Consider the following 20,432-nt stretch of genomic DNA (forward strand, 5'->3'; position numbering starts at 1 on the left):
AATAATAATAATAATAATAATAATAATAATAATAATAATAATAATAAACTAACCCCATCCAAAAGCATCCTGAACAGTATTATGGAGCATCAGAAGACCAGGAAGGAGTCTGGTCAACTTCCCTTGGGAAGCAGTTCCAAAGCCCAGCCTCTGAAGTTGAGGTTCATTCCCACAACTAATTTTAAATTGAAGGCAAGATACCTTAACTGGGAAATCATGGCAATTGCTCTAGCAGAATCAGTAATCTTTTAAACCCAATACATTTCCTTGGACCTAGAGTGGGGAAATGGGCTTACAGTGGCACTGCAGCAGTATAGTCAAAGTGAAGGACTGATATTGGAGAGAAAAGTCAGAATATAAATGCAACCAGCAAGCAAGCAAGCAAGCAAGCAAAGAATTCTGTCACAGAGCTTTGAACCACATGGCTGTATGGCTGCATGTGACTAGCTTAGCTCATGAATGCATCTCATCCAGGCAACACTGCCCATTTGATGTCTATGCCAATCCATTAGCCTGATTCTTCCCTCTATTGCTGCCTCTTAGAAGACACTGTGTTGGTTTCCATTTTAACCAGAGGGTTATTTAGCTACAAGGAAGCTACACATAATTATGGGGACAACATCTTCTCAGAGAACAAGTCTTATAGTCCAGGTGTGTGCAAATGTGGTGATACTGCCACTCAGAGATGAAGGCTGTCACTCCCAGAGCAGGGAGCTTCCAACCATTCTTCACAATGCATGGGTTAGAGGTGTGTGAACTTCTGTTTGTGTCCCTGTGGCTAAAGAACTCCTACAGAACTTTCTTGCACAGCTAATACCCTTTGCTTTGGAAAAAAAACATAATAAAAATCTGACTGTAAAATAAGACTGTAATAAAATAAATTACAGTTACTGCATAAGACTTGATCCATAGCTATTTGGAGCCAGAGCTGGAATAAGGAAGCCTTTTCTGAAAACATACAGGGTTAGACTAACACGGGGTGAGTCAGCTAACTTATGCTGTTGCTCAGCTAATCCTATGCATGTTTAGATAAAAAAAAAAAGGGGGGGGGGTACAATTCCCAGCACAGGTGGCCCAGTAGTGGCAAATAATGCAGAACTTTTTTCTTGCTAAATGTGCATTTGATTGTGTCTTGAATCACTTAGTCATGACCAGGGATGTTGCAGGATTTCTTTTGGTCTGTACTCTGGAATGAACAGACCTAAACTGTACATCCTGGGCTAAGGTGAGGATCAGAATAGGATCTGAAGGTGAGGAAGAGTTATCCTTCATATTTTGCATTTCTGTCACTCAGATCCCTTCCATCTTTCAGACTTTCCTTTTGGAAATGCATTTTGCTTTTAGGAACTACAAACTACCCGGGTTTGAGAGCTGAGACCTGAGTGGTACAGTGATTAGACTGTTGGAGTTGGACTCAGGGGAACTGGGTTCTGGTTCGTAGCCGTGAAGCTCACTGGGTGACATTGGGCCAGTCACAGACTCTCAGGCGGACCTGCAAAACTGGGAAGTAGATGAGGAGAATCATACAAGCTCCTTGCTCCTTGCAAGTGGAAAAAGTGGCAGGATATAAACATGATAGATAGATAGATCAGTCTACTATCTGTGTTCTGAGCATGAACAAAAGCACATGGGGAAGTAGTTCAAATCTGTAACACTCAGGATGGTGCCCTGCACCTGAGCTCTCATCTTACAGTGGACCAGTCTTGAAGGACTGACATATCCCTTTCCGCCTGGGGGCCAAAATCCATTTCAGAGAAGCTCTTGGGAGCTGCACTCCAAGGCTGGGTTAGGGCTAGAGCAAAAGGGAAAAAAATGGCAGGGTAGGGGGGAGACCTAAAATATATTTAAAAATGCCAGTATACTTTTGCTTGGAGCTCTTACTGACTGCTAGAATCAGCCTTAGGAGAGACATTTTTGCCTTTTAGAATGGGAGAAAAACCTGTGTGTGAGCCAAGAAACCACCAAAACACTGGCAGCTGAGGCAAAGGGTGTGGCCATCTAAGGACCTCCAAAGGCCCAGACTGGGACCTCACAGAGACAGGATATGACCCATGGCACTGAGGTTTACCCTGCAGTATTGTCTGTTTTGTCCAGCAGCTTTCTAGGGCCTCCATCCTTTCTCATCACCTGCCACTTCATCCTTCCAAGTGGAGGTGCCAAAGCTTGCTTCTCCTACTTGTCTGGGACCTTTCCCCCAGAGCAGGACTGCCAAAGCAGGAATGCAGCAAGCTGCTTCCCAGAAGCACCGGCATGTAGTCAGGATGGAATGAGCTGGCAATGTCAGGGAAATGCACACTTCACTGAATCTAAGTGATTATCAAATGAGAAATTAAGCAAATGCCCCACACCAGAGCCACTCTTTATGCTTCCTTCCCATCTGTGTGGGAGGGAGAGCAGATTGTGCCTGCAGGTTGCTTGCAATTACTAAAATGAAATAGATGTCTAAAAAGAAAAGAATAGAAAGGTTCAGTTAAGAACTCAGGGCTCAAGTGACAGAAAAACCTCCTTCTTAACATCAAGCTGGCTCTAGGTTAAACAGCTGCCTCGTGCCTGTGCCTGGAGCGGATCTGAAAGTTTCAGCAGCAAGAAAATGGTCTGGCAGCTGAAAGGCTGCTGCAGGGCAGTTCTAATGCTCATTCTGGTTTTTCTCTTCTTCATCTCTTTGCACATCTGGGAATAGCAAAGAGGTCGATGCCACTTCTGAAGGTCTCCACCCAAGCAGGTGCGTCTTTGTGGGGAGGAAAAGAGATTGGGGTGGGTGAGAATTCCCTGTCAGCTCATTTTTGGAATAACATGTGCCAATGTTCATAAATTTCTTGCTATATGGAATGGAAATAATTTGACTTAAAACATACTGTATCTGGGAGAAACTGAAACTGACAGGACTTTAGGTGCTTTGCTTTTAAAAGTCTGGGTGTGAGTACTTATGCATATTCAACCACGTCTGGAAAAAGTGATGTTTCCACTTCTCTTTTTCAAGCTGGATCCATCTTTACATGGTAGGCTGGTTTAACACAATCCTTTCCACACTGGGAATATCTCTGTCTATTGACTTTGGCCAGGGCAGATGGGTGAGAATTTCATTTTATTTTGGTTTCGATAATAATTTTCAAAACTTCATGAATGCCTTCATGATCAGGATGGAAAGCATTTGAGGGTAAATATTTAACCAATGTTGAAGAAAACAGAAATGACAGATTCATCCATCCATAGTCACAGAAGAATTGTTCCTCCTGTCACTTGTGTCAAAAATACAAACAGCAAATAGTTGTGAAACTAACATGGAAGTCAGAAACGCATAAGGAAACCATCTGTTGCATAATGTGATTACAAAGAAGACTAGCAGTTGGAAAAGCCATTGGAGGCAGGGACCCATGGTCTGGGGACTCCATACTTTGCTCAACATAATGGGTAATCCAGTCCCGTCTAAACAATTTGTTCTCCTTTTGTTACTATTGTATTATAATGATTAAAATGTTGACCAAAGCTTTACCATGTAATTCTTTTAGCAGAACACAGAGCTAGGGAAACAAAAGCAGACTTTCAACACAGATTTTATTTTATCTCAGTACCTCAAATCCCCGTGGTCTTCCTAAACTTTCTTTACTGTGTCTCCATGCAACAAGAATCTCTGATACAGACAGTCCTGTAGCTTTCACATCAGTGGGAGCAGTGCTGGGTTCTGCATTGAGAAAAAAAAAATGAAATAATAAAGCAGAGCCATGACAAGCTCAATCTATCAAAAATACTACAGTGGAATTCATCATACATTTCTCCTTCATTTGTCACATTACTCAGGATAAAATTCCACAGTTGTCCTGAGTTTCAGAAAAGCAATGCAATATAAATAATTATTTTCATTGTATTTCTCTATGCCATTTTTTCACATTTGTAGCACTGATTCGTCCTGAAAGATAGTGACCTGGAACTTCTATGTTGTGGATCTGTTAGGATTTGGAGTGTTGCTTGTCAACTAGCAACTTGTTGTGATGGCTGATGGATGTTTTGATCCTGCTTCTCAAAAAATTAGCTTAGGCTCTCTTACAATCAAATAGTTACAATACAATCACACTAAAAACATGAATTCAATAAAAAGCTCTCCTTAATATTTTGCTCTTGTATTGGCAGAGATGGCTGGTGACATCAATGTCAGCATTGCTTGGGGTTGCTTCCTTGAGTTCTGGTGATCCCGGAGCCCTTCTGTATCAAAGACTTTGATAAATTCCCCTATTTCTGAGTGATGTTGCTGTTGTGAGCTGCCCCCTCTCTCCTGGTTCCAAAATTCAAAACAATCCTTGGAAATGCAGCTCTTTCCTTGAGGCTCCACAGATAACAGAACAGTTGGAGCTCTAAATAGCCTTGTACCAAAGCTGAGAGGAGATGCCTCTGCTCATCTAAAGAGTAGAATCCAAAGTAGAGACTTCCCCTGGGTCCCCCCCTTTCAGAAATCTTCCAGTTCCACTTGTAGAGTGGCTCTGATTGAGGCAAGATGGCGTGAATGGCAAACCTCTCCAACAGAGCAGCTCATTTCTCCCGATACCTTCTCACTGGGTCAAGGACTACGTAGGTCTCAAGGATAGGCTGGACATCCACATGGTAGGCGTGTCATGAGTGGAGCCAGCTGGAGCCAGGGGTCAGACTAGATGGCAGGCCCCTTCTGACTCGCTCTGTTTCTGTTTCTGTGTGTTGTGCATGCTCCCTTTCCCCTCCTGACAGCTCTTCTTTCCCTTCCAAACCAGGTTGGTTCTCATGCTCAGCCTGAGGAACTTCACTAGGCAGCCTTGAAGGAGCTTCAAAGCCTTTGCCCCCTGCCATCTCCTCCTCTTCCTCTTCAGGATCCAAGGACTCCTACTGAACAGTCTTCAGTGTGCAAGAACCTGGTCAGCTTTCTAGAGATGCTTCTGTAGCCAAAATGGTCCCACCCACAGGAAAGAGAAAGGGGAAAACAAGCCTGAGTAAAGCCTTATTTTCTCAGAAGTACACATATTTTGGGGAGGTAGGAACAAAATGTCCATAACATGGAGGAGGAGGGAAGGAGAGAAACCAGCCCTGAGCACAGAATGTTGTCTGAATGTTATGGGAAGTCTCTGGAATGGAAAACTTAGGGTGGGGGGAGGTAGGATGGCATATCTGAGAGGAAGGCATAGTTGAATGCAATAGGGAGCAGGAACATGCTATGCTGCGACGTTTTGTTGTAAGTTCTCCTTCTAATTACCAATGTCAGAAAACCTTCTTAGGCCAGGTTCAAACTGTTGCACATGGAAATCCTGAAATGTACAAGGGTGACCAATTTTTATTTTTCTACATAAATAAATTTTATTTATTTTCCCCTTGATCTTGAATCAATGAAGAAATAGATGGGAAGTTTCCCTTTGCTGTGTACTGCACCCATAAAAAGCACCCAAATCACCCATTTCAAATACTGGAACAAGAGCTTGCAAATTTCAAAGCACAGGAGTCCAAAAAGACTAGAAAAAAAATCTTTTTTAGTTTTCTGCTTTAGGGCGACCTTATGTAATATGGCTGCATCAAGATCCCTTTGTGCAGGGTTTTAGTTAGGTACTTACCTTGATGTTTTGGTAGAACACCATGCACAAAAATTCCTGATGCTGCTATCATAACAACATTGCTTTTTTATGTAATGAATTCTCAGTGTTAATGTGCTTATCTACACCCACTCACAGGTCTTTTTAATGGTGGTAATATGGAAAGAGGATGGTGGTAAGAAGAGCAAAGGCACAGATAGCAGTTAAAAACAATATGAAACAAAAAATCTGCATGCACTGAATTTTGCATAAGTTTTGATATTTTTTAAAAGAGAGAAATACAGAAGGTTTCACTTTAGATTAGGTAGACTGGATCCACCAAATCAGGAAGAAATTCAGAGGAGGAAAACTTTAGAATCATTCTTCTAAATTGAAACTTGTTTGAGACCAGATTGAAACCTTACAACCCACGATGTAACCGTATTTCAGAATCTGTTTAGACACATATGAAACTCCTTTATACATTATATCATGTGAAGCTAATCAGCACTGGCTCCAGGTTTTTGAGGGCCCTTGAGCAAGACACCCTCCATGGAAGGCCTCCCAACATGAATCTACTTCCTACTCCCCATTGTCACCAACTGCTATTGCTTCTCTTCCCCTTTGCCATCAGAATAACCGTGCGCACGCTCAACACGGGGAGAGCCGGTGGGTAAGTAGGAAGAGCATCTTCTACTCCTACTTCCATCACTCCTTTGTCTGGACCAGAGTAACAGACAGGTGGACAGGCAGGTTGCCACGACGAAGAGGAGGAATACTTTCAGAAGACTCTTATCAGTGAGCCTTTGCTGGTGTGCAGGCCCTTAGAAGATGTCCAACCGTGCCTACTCTTGACAACAACCCTGAGACTATATGCCCATCAAGTCCAGTATTTCCTGCTCTGACAGGCAGAAATGCACCAGGTTCTCAGGCAGAGGTCCCACCCATCCCCTTTTTCATTGGGGATGTCATAAATTGAACCTGGGCATTCTGCATGCAACATACCTGCTCTACATGGAGCTATAGAGTGGCTTGGTGCCATTTCTGAGTTTTGGAATTTCAAAACGTTTATCTCCCATGTTTTTATAGTACAAAATGTGAAATGTTGTGGAGTCAAAGAAATATTATGCTTCAATATTTTCCACCCAATATGATTTTCTCTGCAGGAGGCACACCTTGTTTTCTGTTTTATGCATTACAAAGATTTGTGCATCGAAATCCATTTTCTTGATTTGATATCATTGAAGCAATTACTTTGTTGTCAGGGAAGATTGCAGTGGGACAAATAATTTGCGATCTACACAAAATGTTAGCTGGCAGTTTCCTATAAATGCAGAATCATTTCCTTTTCATGGAACTGTACTGCTCAGAATGAAAAGTAAGCAGGCAAAAATATAAATTGCTTTTTACCATATGGGAGAAGAAATCAAGTTTTTCAGTTTAATATCTGAAACAAATGCTTTTTGAGTTGGCTTTTCAGTGTTGCACACATTTATTCACTAGGGTTTCTCTAGATTAGATGCTAAATTGCATTTTTAAAGAAAAGGCTGGGAATACACAATATATGAATAAGCTATTTTATAATTTCCTAAAAGTTTATACAGATACAATAGTGCTTTATTTATATTTGAACTGGGAAAGAGACTATCAATTCTAGTATTTTCTTGAAATGACCCATAACTCAGAACATTGGAAAAATTTTGTTTAACTAACAGTAAGAATAAGATTGAGGGGTTCATTAGGTTTACCTATAATTGCTGCCCATGTTATGATCATAACCTTTTATGAATGTTGTAGGATAATCTCCTAACTATAAATATATTTGAAGAAATGTGCAGAGGAAAATCTATAAAAGCTGACATTATAACATTTAAAATACTTTATACCGCATGGCAACCACACTGTTTTCTCATCTGCAATGGACAGCACCTTGCGCTCTGTTTTTAGTGTGCCATAAATTCTACCAGTTGCTAGTATTTAAATGAACACAAGGCGAAAGCTGCTTTCATTTAGTTAAAGTAAATCTTGCCAAGGAAATCAGTCAGCATATACTACATTTTAAAAAATCATGTCAGTTTTATATTTGTTTAACCATCATAGCTTTGCTCAAAGGAATCTGGGAACTGTAGTTTAGTTTGGGGCATAGAACTGCACCGTTAAGCCCTTAATCTTCTATTACAAATGGAGAGAGAAGGAAGGGAAGCCTGCAAATCTTCTGCTCATGTGTGTGTTTGAACTGCCTCACTGCCCCTGCCATGATGATAAGGCACATTTTATGAGATTCTGGTTCTCCATCAGCAAAGTTGCCTCCTGGATATTGCAGGGTGCTTGGACAAGATGTCCTCACTGGACCAGCCTCCATCTAAGATGCATCTCTTTGCCACTGTCACACCAGTCATTCACATGTTCTCTCCCTTTGGGCTCAGGCACTGCCACCACAAATAATTCCTTTGTTTTCTCCCTTGGGGGACAGTCTAAGGATGTGTAAGTACCAGGAAATAATAAGCAAATGACTGGTTTTGAGTCACAGCTTTTATGTCCCGTGGAGAACATTGCAGGAGGAATTCTCACATGGGTGGATAAAAATGCAAGGAGATCACGTAAGTAATCAGACAGTTCCACCCAACATCCTTTGGTTATCTAGCATTGAAAATTCCAGTCTCCACTGGTCTAAGCAAGCAGAGTACTAATGCCCTTATTTTTGGGAATTATGAGGAATCCTCAAAGAAACCCCCAGTGAAGCACCTGATAAAGTTTATGGGTACATGCTGAGGAAATCAGACTATTTGATGTTGAAGATGATAGTTCTAAAAAGCCTACTTTCCCCTAAGGGGTGCTTATATCGGTTATCAGCTACAGAACATCCCTGAAGTTTATATGGTGTATACAGGAGGCAAACAATCAAACTGCAGTGCATTGTGCAGTGGTGAAAGGAAGATAAAGTCTGTAGCCAAAGACTCCATGATGAGACAGTCACAACAAGTGCACTGTTAGGTGGCCCAGAATTGGAAAATTTTAAAAACTGTGACTGCATAAAAGGGGAGAAGAGAATTTCACTCCCTATTACATAAAAGAGGCTTCAATACAGCAAGCGGGTCAGAAAGATTTAAGCAGCCTAACTGCATGCAGGTTTGTGTGTTCGAGTCAAGTGTATGTTGCACTCAGTGTCCTAAATATAAGGTCAGTCATCACTTAAATTTTCTGTGGACGTTCAGATGATGTGAATATTTCATGATGCATGTCCAAGTGGTGAAAAGTGCTGATTACAACAAATTGAAGGGAGTTAACTTCCCCATGCTGTCTTTGTCAGACTCTTTCATACTAATATCTAAATGGACAGGGAATTTTGTAAAGGTATTTATTTAGATGTGTTTCTCTCTTTCTCAGGGGCCATTGTGTCAGTTTCTTCTGGAAGGGAAAGGCTAGGTAAACCCATGTGTATCAGTGCACTGATAAATACACAACCTGTGAAGAGGCTGTATAGAAAGGAAGAATGCTACTTTAATTTGGCTTGCCATATCCTGGGTTACCATGTAGGGGACAAACATCAGGCAAGTGAAATCTGGGAGTTGTCTAAACTTGCATGGGTTGAACCCCAAAATGCTGAAAAGATAGCAACCAATTAAGCACGTAATCATTTATCATAGAATTTTGGCCATTAGAGTTCAAAGTGACGGGTTCATCTTTTGTCAGAGTGCTAGTTTCTTTTGTATTGAATAAAACGGCACTAAACTGCCCTTTAGCTGAGGTTGACCTTGGTGTGCTTAATGTCACTGACATGGTTAATCAGGAGAATCAAGTTTTAGAGACTCACCTCCCTCCGCAGAACAGATGACAACAATAGGGCTGAATGGCCCATCTCCTTTGTTGTTATAAGCACCAACTTTCACTTCGAATGGAGTCAGGGGAGGCACACTTTCATCTCTGTAGATGAACTTGGAGGCATCGGAAGAGGTTACCATTTTTTCCTTCCAACCTCTTGTCCCATTGGGTCTGAATGCTACAATATAACCAAAGCCTTCTCCATTCTGAAACTCTTCCGAGACTGGCTGAAGAAAGAGAAATGTGGTTATTATTCCTTTGGTTCAGTATGGTCCAATGAAGTGCAATCACATGCATAAAGTTTCCACTTAGCCATCAAATATATTTAAACACTGCAACCTTGAAAATTGTACAATATTGGAAGAAAAGGTTAAGAGAGTATATTTGGAACACTTAATACAATGAATCTTATGAACTATATGTAATGAGCAGAGCAGTCTTATGCATATTTACTCCAAAATAACTCCCACCCAGAAGAAACTTCTATTCCCATACTGTATTCCTATTAAGGATTCTGTTCCTAGATAGATGATAGTAAAATTCAGGGTAAGATTATTTTTATTGCATTCTATCTGTTTTGTATACCACCCAATAGCCAAAACTCTCTGGGTGCTGCTATAAACCATCCAGAGAGCTTCAGCTATTGGGCAATATACACGTATAATGAATAGAGATATAATTAATAGTAGTACACTTAATAATAATACCCATATGACCTATTTTACACTGGATAGGTCTATATCCAAAGAGTTGTCAGAGGTCATGTAGTCCAAGTAGGGGGTTCAATGTAATGGCGAAATGAAATGGTGAGAGTATTGGCGGGGGGGGGGGGGGGGTGTCAAGGGGTGGCTAAAGGCTCCAGATGCTAGTCCCCACTCAGCCATGAAGTTCACTAGGTGACTTTGGGCCAGTCCCAGGCTTTCAGGCTAAGCTACTGTGTGTTGTGAGGATAATCTGGAGAAGAGGATAAACTTGTAAACCACTCTGAGTTCCTTGCAAGAGAAAGAAAGGCAGAGTATAAATATAATGCTGTGATGGTGATGATGAGGAGGAGGAGGAGGAGAGAGAGGAGGGAGGGCTTTGAAGCAGCTGCATCAAGAATTATTACCTGGATGACAGACAGAGCAGGTACACAGTTCAGCTGGTCGTGGTATGCACTAAGGTGGGATTTATCATTTTTCTATATAAATTATAAGAATTGTCTCAAAATGTGCAGCTACCTATATAAAATAGGAGTTGATAGAGTGTATGCAAATCTGTGTCCCCTTTTGTCCTCTTTTAAGGGAGATGCATTTTGGTGATGTCTAAGCAGTCAACCTAGGAAGACTCCCAGTTTTGAGAAAGAAGAGGCGTGTACATTATCAGACATGAGAATTTATAGAGCAGGGGGGTCCAACTTTTTGTAACTTGAGGGCTACATGAGAACTTCAAAATGGAACCTGGGGGCTGCAAAATGAGTTACATTTCCATATAATAAATTTAAGTGTTGGCAACATATTTATTTTATTTAATATACACAATATAGTTAATTAACCATTAAACAAGGGAGAATTAATTTTAAGATAGTTTTTGGACTAACTGAATGACAGACCCACACTTTGTGGGCCTGTGATCTCTGCCGAGAGTGCAGGCAGCTCCTTCTCCAACCACAGTCCAAGCACAGTGACCCTTCCTCTGGGGTGGCCCATCCCTTCCTTCCCTGCTTCTCCCACCCAGAAACTCTCACATGTGACCCCCGCTGGCCCCACCTTCCTTCTGGGAATGGGCATGCTGAGCCTCTTGTACCTGAGTGGATGAAATCTTCCCAGCATGACCCAGCCACTCCCGTGGATCAGTGCTCGTCAGCTGGAGCAGCGGGTGCCATGACAGGGTGAACTCTCATGAAGCTATTAGCCCAATCCACTGGCGAGAGGGCCACAGAGCAAGGCCTCGAGGGCCACAAGTGGTCTGTGGTCCATGTGCTGGATCATACTGTTATACAGCAATTTTAAATACCAGAACAGAGAGGATCTGTGGATCTACATTTACTTTTAAGAAGATTCTTGCTCCTTTAAAATTATACTTCTAGCTTATTAGAAAAAAAACCTTATAAACATCAGAAAATATCCTTAAAGCCAACAGTTTTGATATGCTTTATGTTGTGCTCAAATTATGCCATTTGAGGGAAAGGAAATCGCCAACAAAATATTCAGCCAGCCAGCCAACCAATATTTTTGACCATTTCACTCATGCTCAAACATCTCTTTAAAAATAGGATAACTGTCCATGTGTAAAATGTCATTCTGTTTTTTTCTCTTTTTTAATATGTGGTGAGATTTCTTGGAAGGGCCATTTTTAAAAAGTTAAATAATTCCTGGCATATCTGTAATTATTTCCTGACATTTAAAATGAGATGCCCATACATCACTCAAGCTAGATGCCTACTGCTAACACACAGTTTCTCATTTAAAGAAAGCTCTTAAAGCCTTCCAAAATATGTCGTATTTTTCTCCTGGTATCATTTACAAGGGTCTTAGTGCCTGAATGTGAACATTTCTTTAGCACCAGTGGGAGCTTTCTTTCCTTTGAAATAGCAGGTGCAGAACTGTGTGGTTAAGCCATTGGCTGGAGCCACTTACTGGAAGCTTGTGGTTTTCTTATTAGAACAGTCTCACTGCCTACCATCTGTTTCTGAACACAATTCAGAGTGTCCTAAAGAGCTCTCTCAACAGTGCAGAGTGGTGAGTCCAAGGTCAGTGGATCCACTCTGGGTTTAGTCTGAACTTCAAAGAAGTTATTCGTGGAACTGAACCATACAACCTGTCTCCAGAATAGGTTCAGCACCATGGATAGCTCCAGATGGCAATCTGGAATGAACATACTGGCCAATGACATTGGAACCAGCGGTCTTCATTGGCTATTCAGGACCTGGCTACCTGAGCATCTTCATTGTCCTTTCAAAGTCTGCTTAGGAATTCAGATCTTGCACAGCAGCCCTTTTCTTGGTTCCACAATCATTGGAGGGATGTTTGGTAGGTACATGAGAGAGGATCTTCCAGGTGGCTACACCCAGGCTCTGGAACTTGCAGCCAAGGAGGGCTAGAATGACTTTCTCTCCATTTCCACTGGTTGGCAAAAAAGTTTTTATTCAAGAAGTCATATCTAACCTGGTCTGCGGTTTAAGCAAGTTCTATTGGTTTAGATACTGATTTATTCATTGCTGCTAATCTTTAAAATTTAGTTTTTAATTTGCTTGTTTTTATAATTGCCTTGACTACATGTATGTTAAACTTACTTTTCTTGTGTTGAGCTGCCATGACCTCCATTCATTTCATGGAATGAAAAGAGAACTTTGGTTTTTGAGTGGTATAAAAAGGAAAGTAATAGATTCGAGATAGATAGGGATGGCTCCAATCTATATTTCATGAAAGCTAGCCTCCCTATTTATTTATTTGTTTGAGTTATATCCTGCCTTTTTCCTTTTTTAATGGACTCAAGGCTGCTTATATCATTCTCCCCTCCAGCTCTCAATCCTATCACCCAGCAACAACCCTGTGAGGCTGAGAATCTGTGACTGGCCCAAAGTCACCCTGTTAGCTACATGGCTGAGCGGGGACTAGAACCCAGATCGCCTGAGTTCCAGAACTGCACTCTTAACCACTACACCACACTGGCTCTCTCGCTTGACATAGTCCTGCTCTGGTTTGTTTTAACCACTCTGTCTTCAATTTTTTTTGGAAGACCAAATGCTAAGATCATTTCTGAAAGACCAAATACTACGAATAAGGGCATTTCTTATTTGGCCACCCTCTTTCAGTGCTACCAGTGTCCTGAAAACCATGCAGCAAAGAGGATCAAAGGAAACCAGACTTCTTGAGAAGGACCAAGCACTGGTGGATGTCTTGACCATCATAGTCTGGAGACCTTCTATTAAGGTTGCTGTTCTAGATTGTGAGAAGGGGAGGGTGTAGGGCTGGAGCCTCAACATCCCTATCATTAAAAAGTGCCAGGGCTGTGTTCCTGTGAGCCCCGGCTCTACTCCATCACTGTTGTCAACTGCAAAATTATTGTTCACTGGTGGAAGTGAAGGAGATCCAGTTCCCCAAACGCATGGATTATTAGTTGCTGCTGCGTGTGACCAGGTTAAAATGAACTGCTGGAAAAAGTGAAAGCAATACCAAATAAACTTGGGATTCTGTTGAGAATAATGGGTTCTCCAAACTGCTGGCACTCTTTCTTCCTAAGAAACTGCAACCCTCAGGGAGATTTTAACAGTCATTTAAGGCATGATCTTGTGTGTGTCTATTTTGACAGGCTTTGCTTTGGGCAGCCTCCATGCAGACCTCTGTTGCTGGCCCTCAAAGAAGTCAACATGAAACAAGGACGTTAATCAAAAGAATGCCTTACCTCCCATGCTATTACTAATTCATGCCGTCTTCCACTCCTGCCGCTTACATTAGCAGGAGCTGTCTTTGGAACTGTGAACAAAAAGAGAAAAGGAGAAAGGGAAAAATCAGAATGCCCAAGTTAGTGAGGCATTTCCCCAAAGTGATCCTCTCCTCAAGAAGATGATATGCCCTGGGCAAATCAGGTTGGAAATAAAAATAATTAAAGGGAAGGAAGAACTACAGATGCTGCCTAAGCTTGGATTTTGTAACTCTGTTTTGAGGGATCCTGAAGTGAAGGCTATTAATTGTAACTGTGCCAGAAAACTCTGCAAAGGAGGAAAGGCTAGGGAATAAACAAAATGTGTGACTCAAATATGTCCATGTGAAATCTGAAATAGTTTGAAAACACCTGAAAAGAAGTGAAATGGTTCTCCAATCTTATCAGCCAAATTTGAAGGAAGACTGATCCAAGCCAACAGTAATGGCAGATCTACATCCATTGTGGAAATTCAGTCAGAAAGCAGCTTTGGGTGCTCATAAAGGATTTGATCAACTGTCCAGTTTTACTGTTTGGGACTTCAGAACCATCAGTCTCTGTGTGTGCATGTCTGTGAAACACCCAGAAAGCAATGCTAGTACAGGTTTAGCTATATTTGGTTTGGCATCTCATACCTTGTGCAGTTCTGGCCTGTGGCTGCTTTTCTCTAGTTTTTAAGGAAGTGCTTGCTTGCATGGTCTGGTACCAAATTGGATGATTTCTTTCTACATGTTTTAACTTATTAATTTTGTTGTTGGTTTAATATGGATGCTTTCCTTGTTATTAGAGTGGATGGAATCTTGAATTTACTCCTCCACTAATGAGATGTTGCTAGCAGTGAAAGTGGTCAGCAACTTTCACTGAATCCCCCTGCCTCTTGGGCTTCCTGGAAATTTGCTCTGGAGGGTTGTGGGAACCCTGAGAATTATATGGAAGTACTGCAGCAGAAGGGGATGATCAGAAAATAAATAATTCCCTGCATCTTCCACAGATGGGATCCTCCCTTGGATTTGTATTTGGAAAGTCTTGTAATGGACGGTTAGGATACATTTCTTCCAATTAAAGAGTGGGCAGAAGGTACATATGGTAGAGTCCTGGGTGATCTGCAGTAGACTGGCAAGGATGACATGCTTCCAGTTATTTAACAGAAGCGATTGAGACTATGATTTCAGCTCAGTTCTGGAATGCTGAACAAATTCTCAGGCTCAGAATTCTTTAATTTTAACTCAGTATCTTTGGCACGGGGATGCAGGTGGCACAGGGGTTTAAACTGCTGTGCTGCTGGACTGGTTGATCAAAAGGTTGCCGGTTTGAATCTACACAATGGGGTGAGTTCCCATTGCTCTGTCCCAGCTCCTGCCAACCTTGCAGTTTGAAAGCATGCAAATGCAAGTAGATAAAAAGCTGCCACTTTGGTGGGCAGGTAACAGCGTTCCGTGCACTTCGGTGTTTAGTCATGCCGGCCACATGACCACGGAGACTGTCTGCGGACAAACGCTGGCTCCCTTGGCTAGGAAATGGAGATGAGCCCCCTAGAGTCAGGCATGACTGGACTTAATGTCAAGGGGAAACCTTTACCTTTACCTTATCTTTTGCACTAGGCATTCGTTGGTGTATCTTGGGGTTCCAATGAAAGTGCTAAGAAAAGCCAGTGTAGATCCTGCAGGCTGGAAGTATCAGTGAGTTGGCAGGCTTGCCAACAGTTAGATATATAGTTTCAGGGACATTAGCTAGCCATTCCTGGTCATATAATGACATTAAGAGCTACCCCAGCTGATGGCATAGCTGAGTCCTCTCCTTATTTGTTTATTTATATAGTGCATTCCAAAACCAGAGAAGAATGAAAACTTTACATAGGGATGTTTGTGTAGATCTCTCTGTCTGTCTGTCTGGCATTATGGATCTTTAAAAATCTTATACCAAGTTTTACAAAAGTCTTATACTTGTGCTGTATCTTAACTTGTTGTTGTTCTTGATGATAAAGATTTATTAGTCCTTTGCCAGAAATGTAGTGCAATATATTAAGGGTGCAATCCAAGGCGTGTTTGACAGATAAAAAGCCCTACAACTCCTCGCATGTTGGTTACGGCTTGATGGGAATTGCAGGCTTTTTCCTGTCTAAACATGCATAGGATTGCACCTTAAATCAAAGTGTGTTATTTATTTGCACATTCCTGGGAAAAATTGCCCTTTTCTTGGCATACATATGGCTGGTGCCTTATTTATTCATCTGCCATTTCACTTATTCAGAGCACAGTCTTGTGTTGAAGCATCTAAGCTGACAGACTTGTTTGTTACTCAGCCAGAGATGAGCACCTTTCTAGAGGATTGTTGGTAATGCCTTGTAGGCTGAAGCTCTCCTTAAATAAGTAAGTATTAGAAGAATAAACCTGTCCAAAGAATGAATCTCCCTCTGCCCCAAACTGTAAAATACAGAGACATACAGTGAAACTGTGTTGAATGAATAACCATTACAAAAAATAAATATGTCAGTGCAATATTTTTCTCTGCATTGCACCAAACCAAAAACAAAACAAAAGTAACAACACACAGTCAGAGAGGAAACACACTTAAATGAATAAATGTTCAGTGAGGGAAACTATTAAAATTAGCCATTTTTCCCTATTGACACTGGGACTGTATATTAGTAGCTTTCCCTGAAACTTAATGTTATAGAATACAATTTTATACCAAGGGCTATTAGCTATAACCTATGTTTATGATCATATAATTAGTACCATGCTGCAAGTGTAGATATGAATTATCAGAGTTTGCTACAGATATTGGTCAATAAATACAGATGCCATGTGAGGAAACCTAACCAGAAAGAAGTTATGTAAGAAGTGAAGAAATTCTCTTAAATCAAGTAGTTAACTTTCTCATGCATGGCAACCATCAGAACGTTGGTATGTGTTCTCATGAATAAATTGCAAATCTCATCAGCCATCCTGTTAATTTGCTGTCCATCATGCAGAGGAAAGCAAGCCAGCTGCTAGCGTATAAATAATGCTGCATTTATTTGCCTAAATCGTTTTAAAAGGCCAGTGTGGTGTAGTGGTTAAGAGCATGGGACTGGGACATACGATACGGGTTCTAGTCCCTGCTCAGCTATGGAGCAAACTGGGTGACTTTGGGCCAGTCAGAGACTCAGCCTGCCCTCCTCACAGGGTTGTTTTTGGGAGATAAGATTGAGAGCTGGAGGAGGAGAATGACAAGAAGTTTGAGTTTGTAAGAAAAAAGTAGGATATAAATCTAAATAAATAAAAAAATAAATTTTGGGTAGTACTGAAATGAATGGGCTGTTTCTAGGTTCCAAAGCACAATCTTGGGGAACTCATAGCATGTATAAGTGATGAAAATGATTACAGGAATGTTAATGATGAAGATAAAGATGAAGATAATGATGATTGCTATGCCAGCTCTGGGTGACAAATTCCACCTTTCCAGGTATGATTACTGAAATGATTTTGTGCTCTAATTCTCACTCCCATTTATAGGGAGAAATTTACAATTAACAGTCTATCTTCCAATTTCCCTATTAATGCGTGTGCCTTAGACTGTATGTCAAATGAGTTTTCTGGATAGCCTGGATTTACTTTAACCATTAGAAATGTACTTCTTACCAGTTTTATGGGAGTGATGGGCAGAGGTGTCCCAGTATTCAGAGTTTTTCTAGGAACTGTCATATCTTCTTGGAGAAAATTCCTACCAAATTTCAGAGACCTATGCCATCAAAAAATACCTAAATATAAGCCCGTCTTTCCCTCTATATCTATATAAATGCTTTCAAGTAATTGACCCATGCTAGACATCAAAATAGGAGGCCTGGAGGATATTCCCAAACTATCACAGCCTTTCTGAAAAGACATTTCAGAAATTGGAAGACATTCTGGCCTGACGCAGGCATCGCAACTCCATAAAATTCACATCACATGGCATGTAGGGCCATGCACAGTATCTTGCTCTCAGTACCGTGCTCACTTCTGGCCATGTCCTGGGTCCTGTCTACCGAGAAGTAGGCTGCCAAATGCACATTCAACCATGCACAATGCATCATGTTCAACACCTGGCAGTAGAAACCTGGACGTGGTTATGGAGCACAGAGCCTGCCTATTCAGTGTCAGATTGTTGGAGCAACTCGTCTGCTTGACTGACAGCATCTCTTCAAGGTCTCAGGCAGAGACCTTTCCCATTGCCTGCTAGCAGAACCCTTTCCTTGGATATGTCAGGGAACTTCAGCATATGAAACCTGCACTCCTCTACTAGGTAGAATGCCAACGTTGGACAATTTCTCATGCAACAGTCGAAAGCTGAGCAAAATCTATTTCTCATCACAGGGCTGGTTTTCCAGTCTAGAACAGGCAAAGCTGCACATGGGATGGGAATGGTGGGCTGCAGGAGTTCTGTTCCCCTTTGTACATGAGAACTGACTCTGAATTCATGGAAGGACAGGTTTTGCACAGGCATCCTGAAATTTACGTCTGAAAAGAAGTATGGGGCAGTTCTTAGAGTGACCACTTATACATTGCCAGAAAGATGACAGAAGAGGACACAGATTTGAATGAAATGTGCACATGCTAATTTGCACGTGTAAATCCAAATTTAGAAATAAGTATTCTAATCAAAATAGAAATATAATTTCATCACAGTGTAGAAAGTTGTAACTGTGGGCTTGTCTATTTAGTCTGCTGTCTGGGTGCTAGCAGCTGATGGACAAATTCAGGGACCTTTCTGGTTGTTCCTTCATTTGGTTCCTTAATACCTCTGAGACCTCTTCAAATACCGTTCTTTGTGAAATAGGATACTCAGCTCCTAAAACTTATTCATGCTTATTTAGGAGTAGGTCCAACTGAATTCACCCTCTTCCAACACTTTGGAAGCTCTTTCACATCACCTTGTGCTTTCCTGCATGCTGGACACCTTCATGCCACCCCAAAAGTGAAAATGCATCAGCAAAAGGGAGAAGGAGAAGGTGCTGATTAGTTTGAATTATGCATACATGGCTTAAATGTATAGATGCATGTTGAGAAATTATTATTCTAATTCAATCAGAAATATAGGAAAATTCATTAGAGTAGGAAAACTGACCAGGTGATTTGTGTGTCTGACCTGTTTGCTATCATGGCCCCAATGAGCAAAGTCAAGGGTCCTGTTCCCACTTCTTTATCAAGCAACATGAGTAGGACCTTCAGGAATAAAGGACACCTTCAGAAGAAGACTGTCAAACAGGGCAGCCAGCCACCCGAGTCCTTCCTCTTCACACATCGCAAGGGGGCATTTCCAGCAGCATTTGGGAACAGAGATCTGTACTCATGGAGGAAAGGTTGAGGACCATAAGAAGAGGCTTTATATCGGGTCAGAGCATTGTGTGTATAAAACGTTAAAGCCTCTTTTCTTTTGGTGCCTGATCTCACTCCAGAAAATATGTTTGTCAACAGCTTCACAAAAGAATCCTGAAGCATGGATGCAAATAAAACAAACTGTGGAAATTCAGCCAGTCCTTTGTTCTTTTCTTTCTCTCTCCCCTCCTGCTTTTAATATTGGTGGCTTTGTCTGCAGTACTCATCTGAGAAACCAACAAATATTATGTGAAAACCCTTTCACAGTACAAAAGGGCAGCCCTCCAGTTCTCACCTGCTGAAGAACACATTTCTCATCTCATCTTTTCTGGGATTAGATGTGAAAATGTGTCAGATCTTCTGAAGGAGTTGGTCCAACGTATTTCACACACATAGAAAATGATGGGGGGGGATTTACAGACTCGATTTTCATACATCACATGCTGCCCATGCTGCTCATTCTCCTTCACTGTAAAAGGCATCCTGGTATTTGTTATTTAAAATGCAGTGATTAAATAGCCTGTTCCCCCATTTTCATTTGTGGTGTTGCAACATGTGCAGGCATGCCTGCAGTGCTAAGTTCCCAGTCCACAGAGGCTTCAGCCTGGAATCCACTTTGGGAAAAACTGTATCACCTATCAGAACTTTTAACATGCATTTTTGAAATTATGCATTATGTTGTATGCATATTTTTGACCAGTGGATTGCACTGGAAACTTGGAAATGTGCATACTTGGACCACCAATTGCCTTGAGTCCATGTTCCATGTAAACTGGTAAATCCTGATCAAAAATGAATTTTTCCTGTACCCCTATGAATACTATACATCTCACCTTCAGAAGGAAGGACTGTGACCTGTTTGCCTTGCTCAGTATGCCTGCATGTAACAGTTGCTGGGGAGCTTGGGCAGGAAGGAGATCCGGTGGGCAGCCAGCTGGCCACTGTATGAACAGAATGCTGGACTAGAAAGAGCATTGGTCTGATCCAGCAGGACTTCTCTTACATTCTTAGCTCTGTTAGCTCAGTGGATAGCAGGCTCAAGACAAAATGCTTCCTTCTGATGGGTCTATCTTTAAATTGGTCCTAGGTCAGCCTTTCAAGTGGAGGACACCATCGTAAAGGGCTGTCCTCCAGCTAACCTTCATATAGAGGATTGTCCTCTGTAAACAGGGTACAAGCCCAGTATACCACGTCTTGATTATGAAGTTTGTAGAGCATTCTTCATCAATGTACTGAATAATTCAAATTAGATATAAGACTATATAAAAAGGAGGCAGTCTATACCAGCACAAACCCCATCATAAGTCCGTCAGTTATCTCTTACTGCATCTGGAGAGCTGCA

At 41.4% G+C, this 20,432-nt stretch overlaps 1 protein-coding gene across 1 annotated transcript in view; it reads right to left on the bottom strand.

Annotated features, from left to right (window-relative positions):
- The window catches only part of CNTN5 (contactin 5), a 312,385-nt gene that overhangs the window by 54,361 nt on the left and 237,592 nt on the right, over nucleotides 1-20,432 (bottom strand). Inside the window, exons 17-19 of the mRNA XM_044441829.1 lie at nucleotides 13,734-13,804; nucleotides 9,340-9,574; nucleotides 3,573-3,682 (exon numbers count right to left, since the gene is read on the bottom strand). Coding sequence (XP_044297764.1) covers nucleotides 3,573-3,682; nucleotides 9,340-9,574; nucleotides 13,734-13,804 — 416 coding nt within the window. The remainder of the gene's footprint in view (nucleotides 1-3,572; nucleotides 3,683-9,339; nucleotides 9,575-13,733; nucleotides 13,805-20,432) is intronic.

The sequence above is a fragment of the Varanus komodoensis genome, unplaced genomic scaffold (genome assembly GCF_004798865.1).
Source record: "Varanus komodoensis strain SLA01 unplaced genomic scaffold, ASM479886v1 scaffold4, whole genome shotgun sequence".
Taxonomy (NCBI): domain Eukaryota; kingdom Metazoa; phylum Chordata; class Lepidosauria; order Squamata; family Varanidae; genus Varanus; species Varanus komodoensis.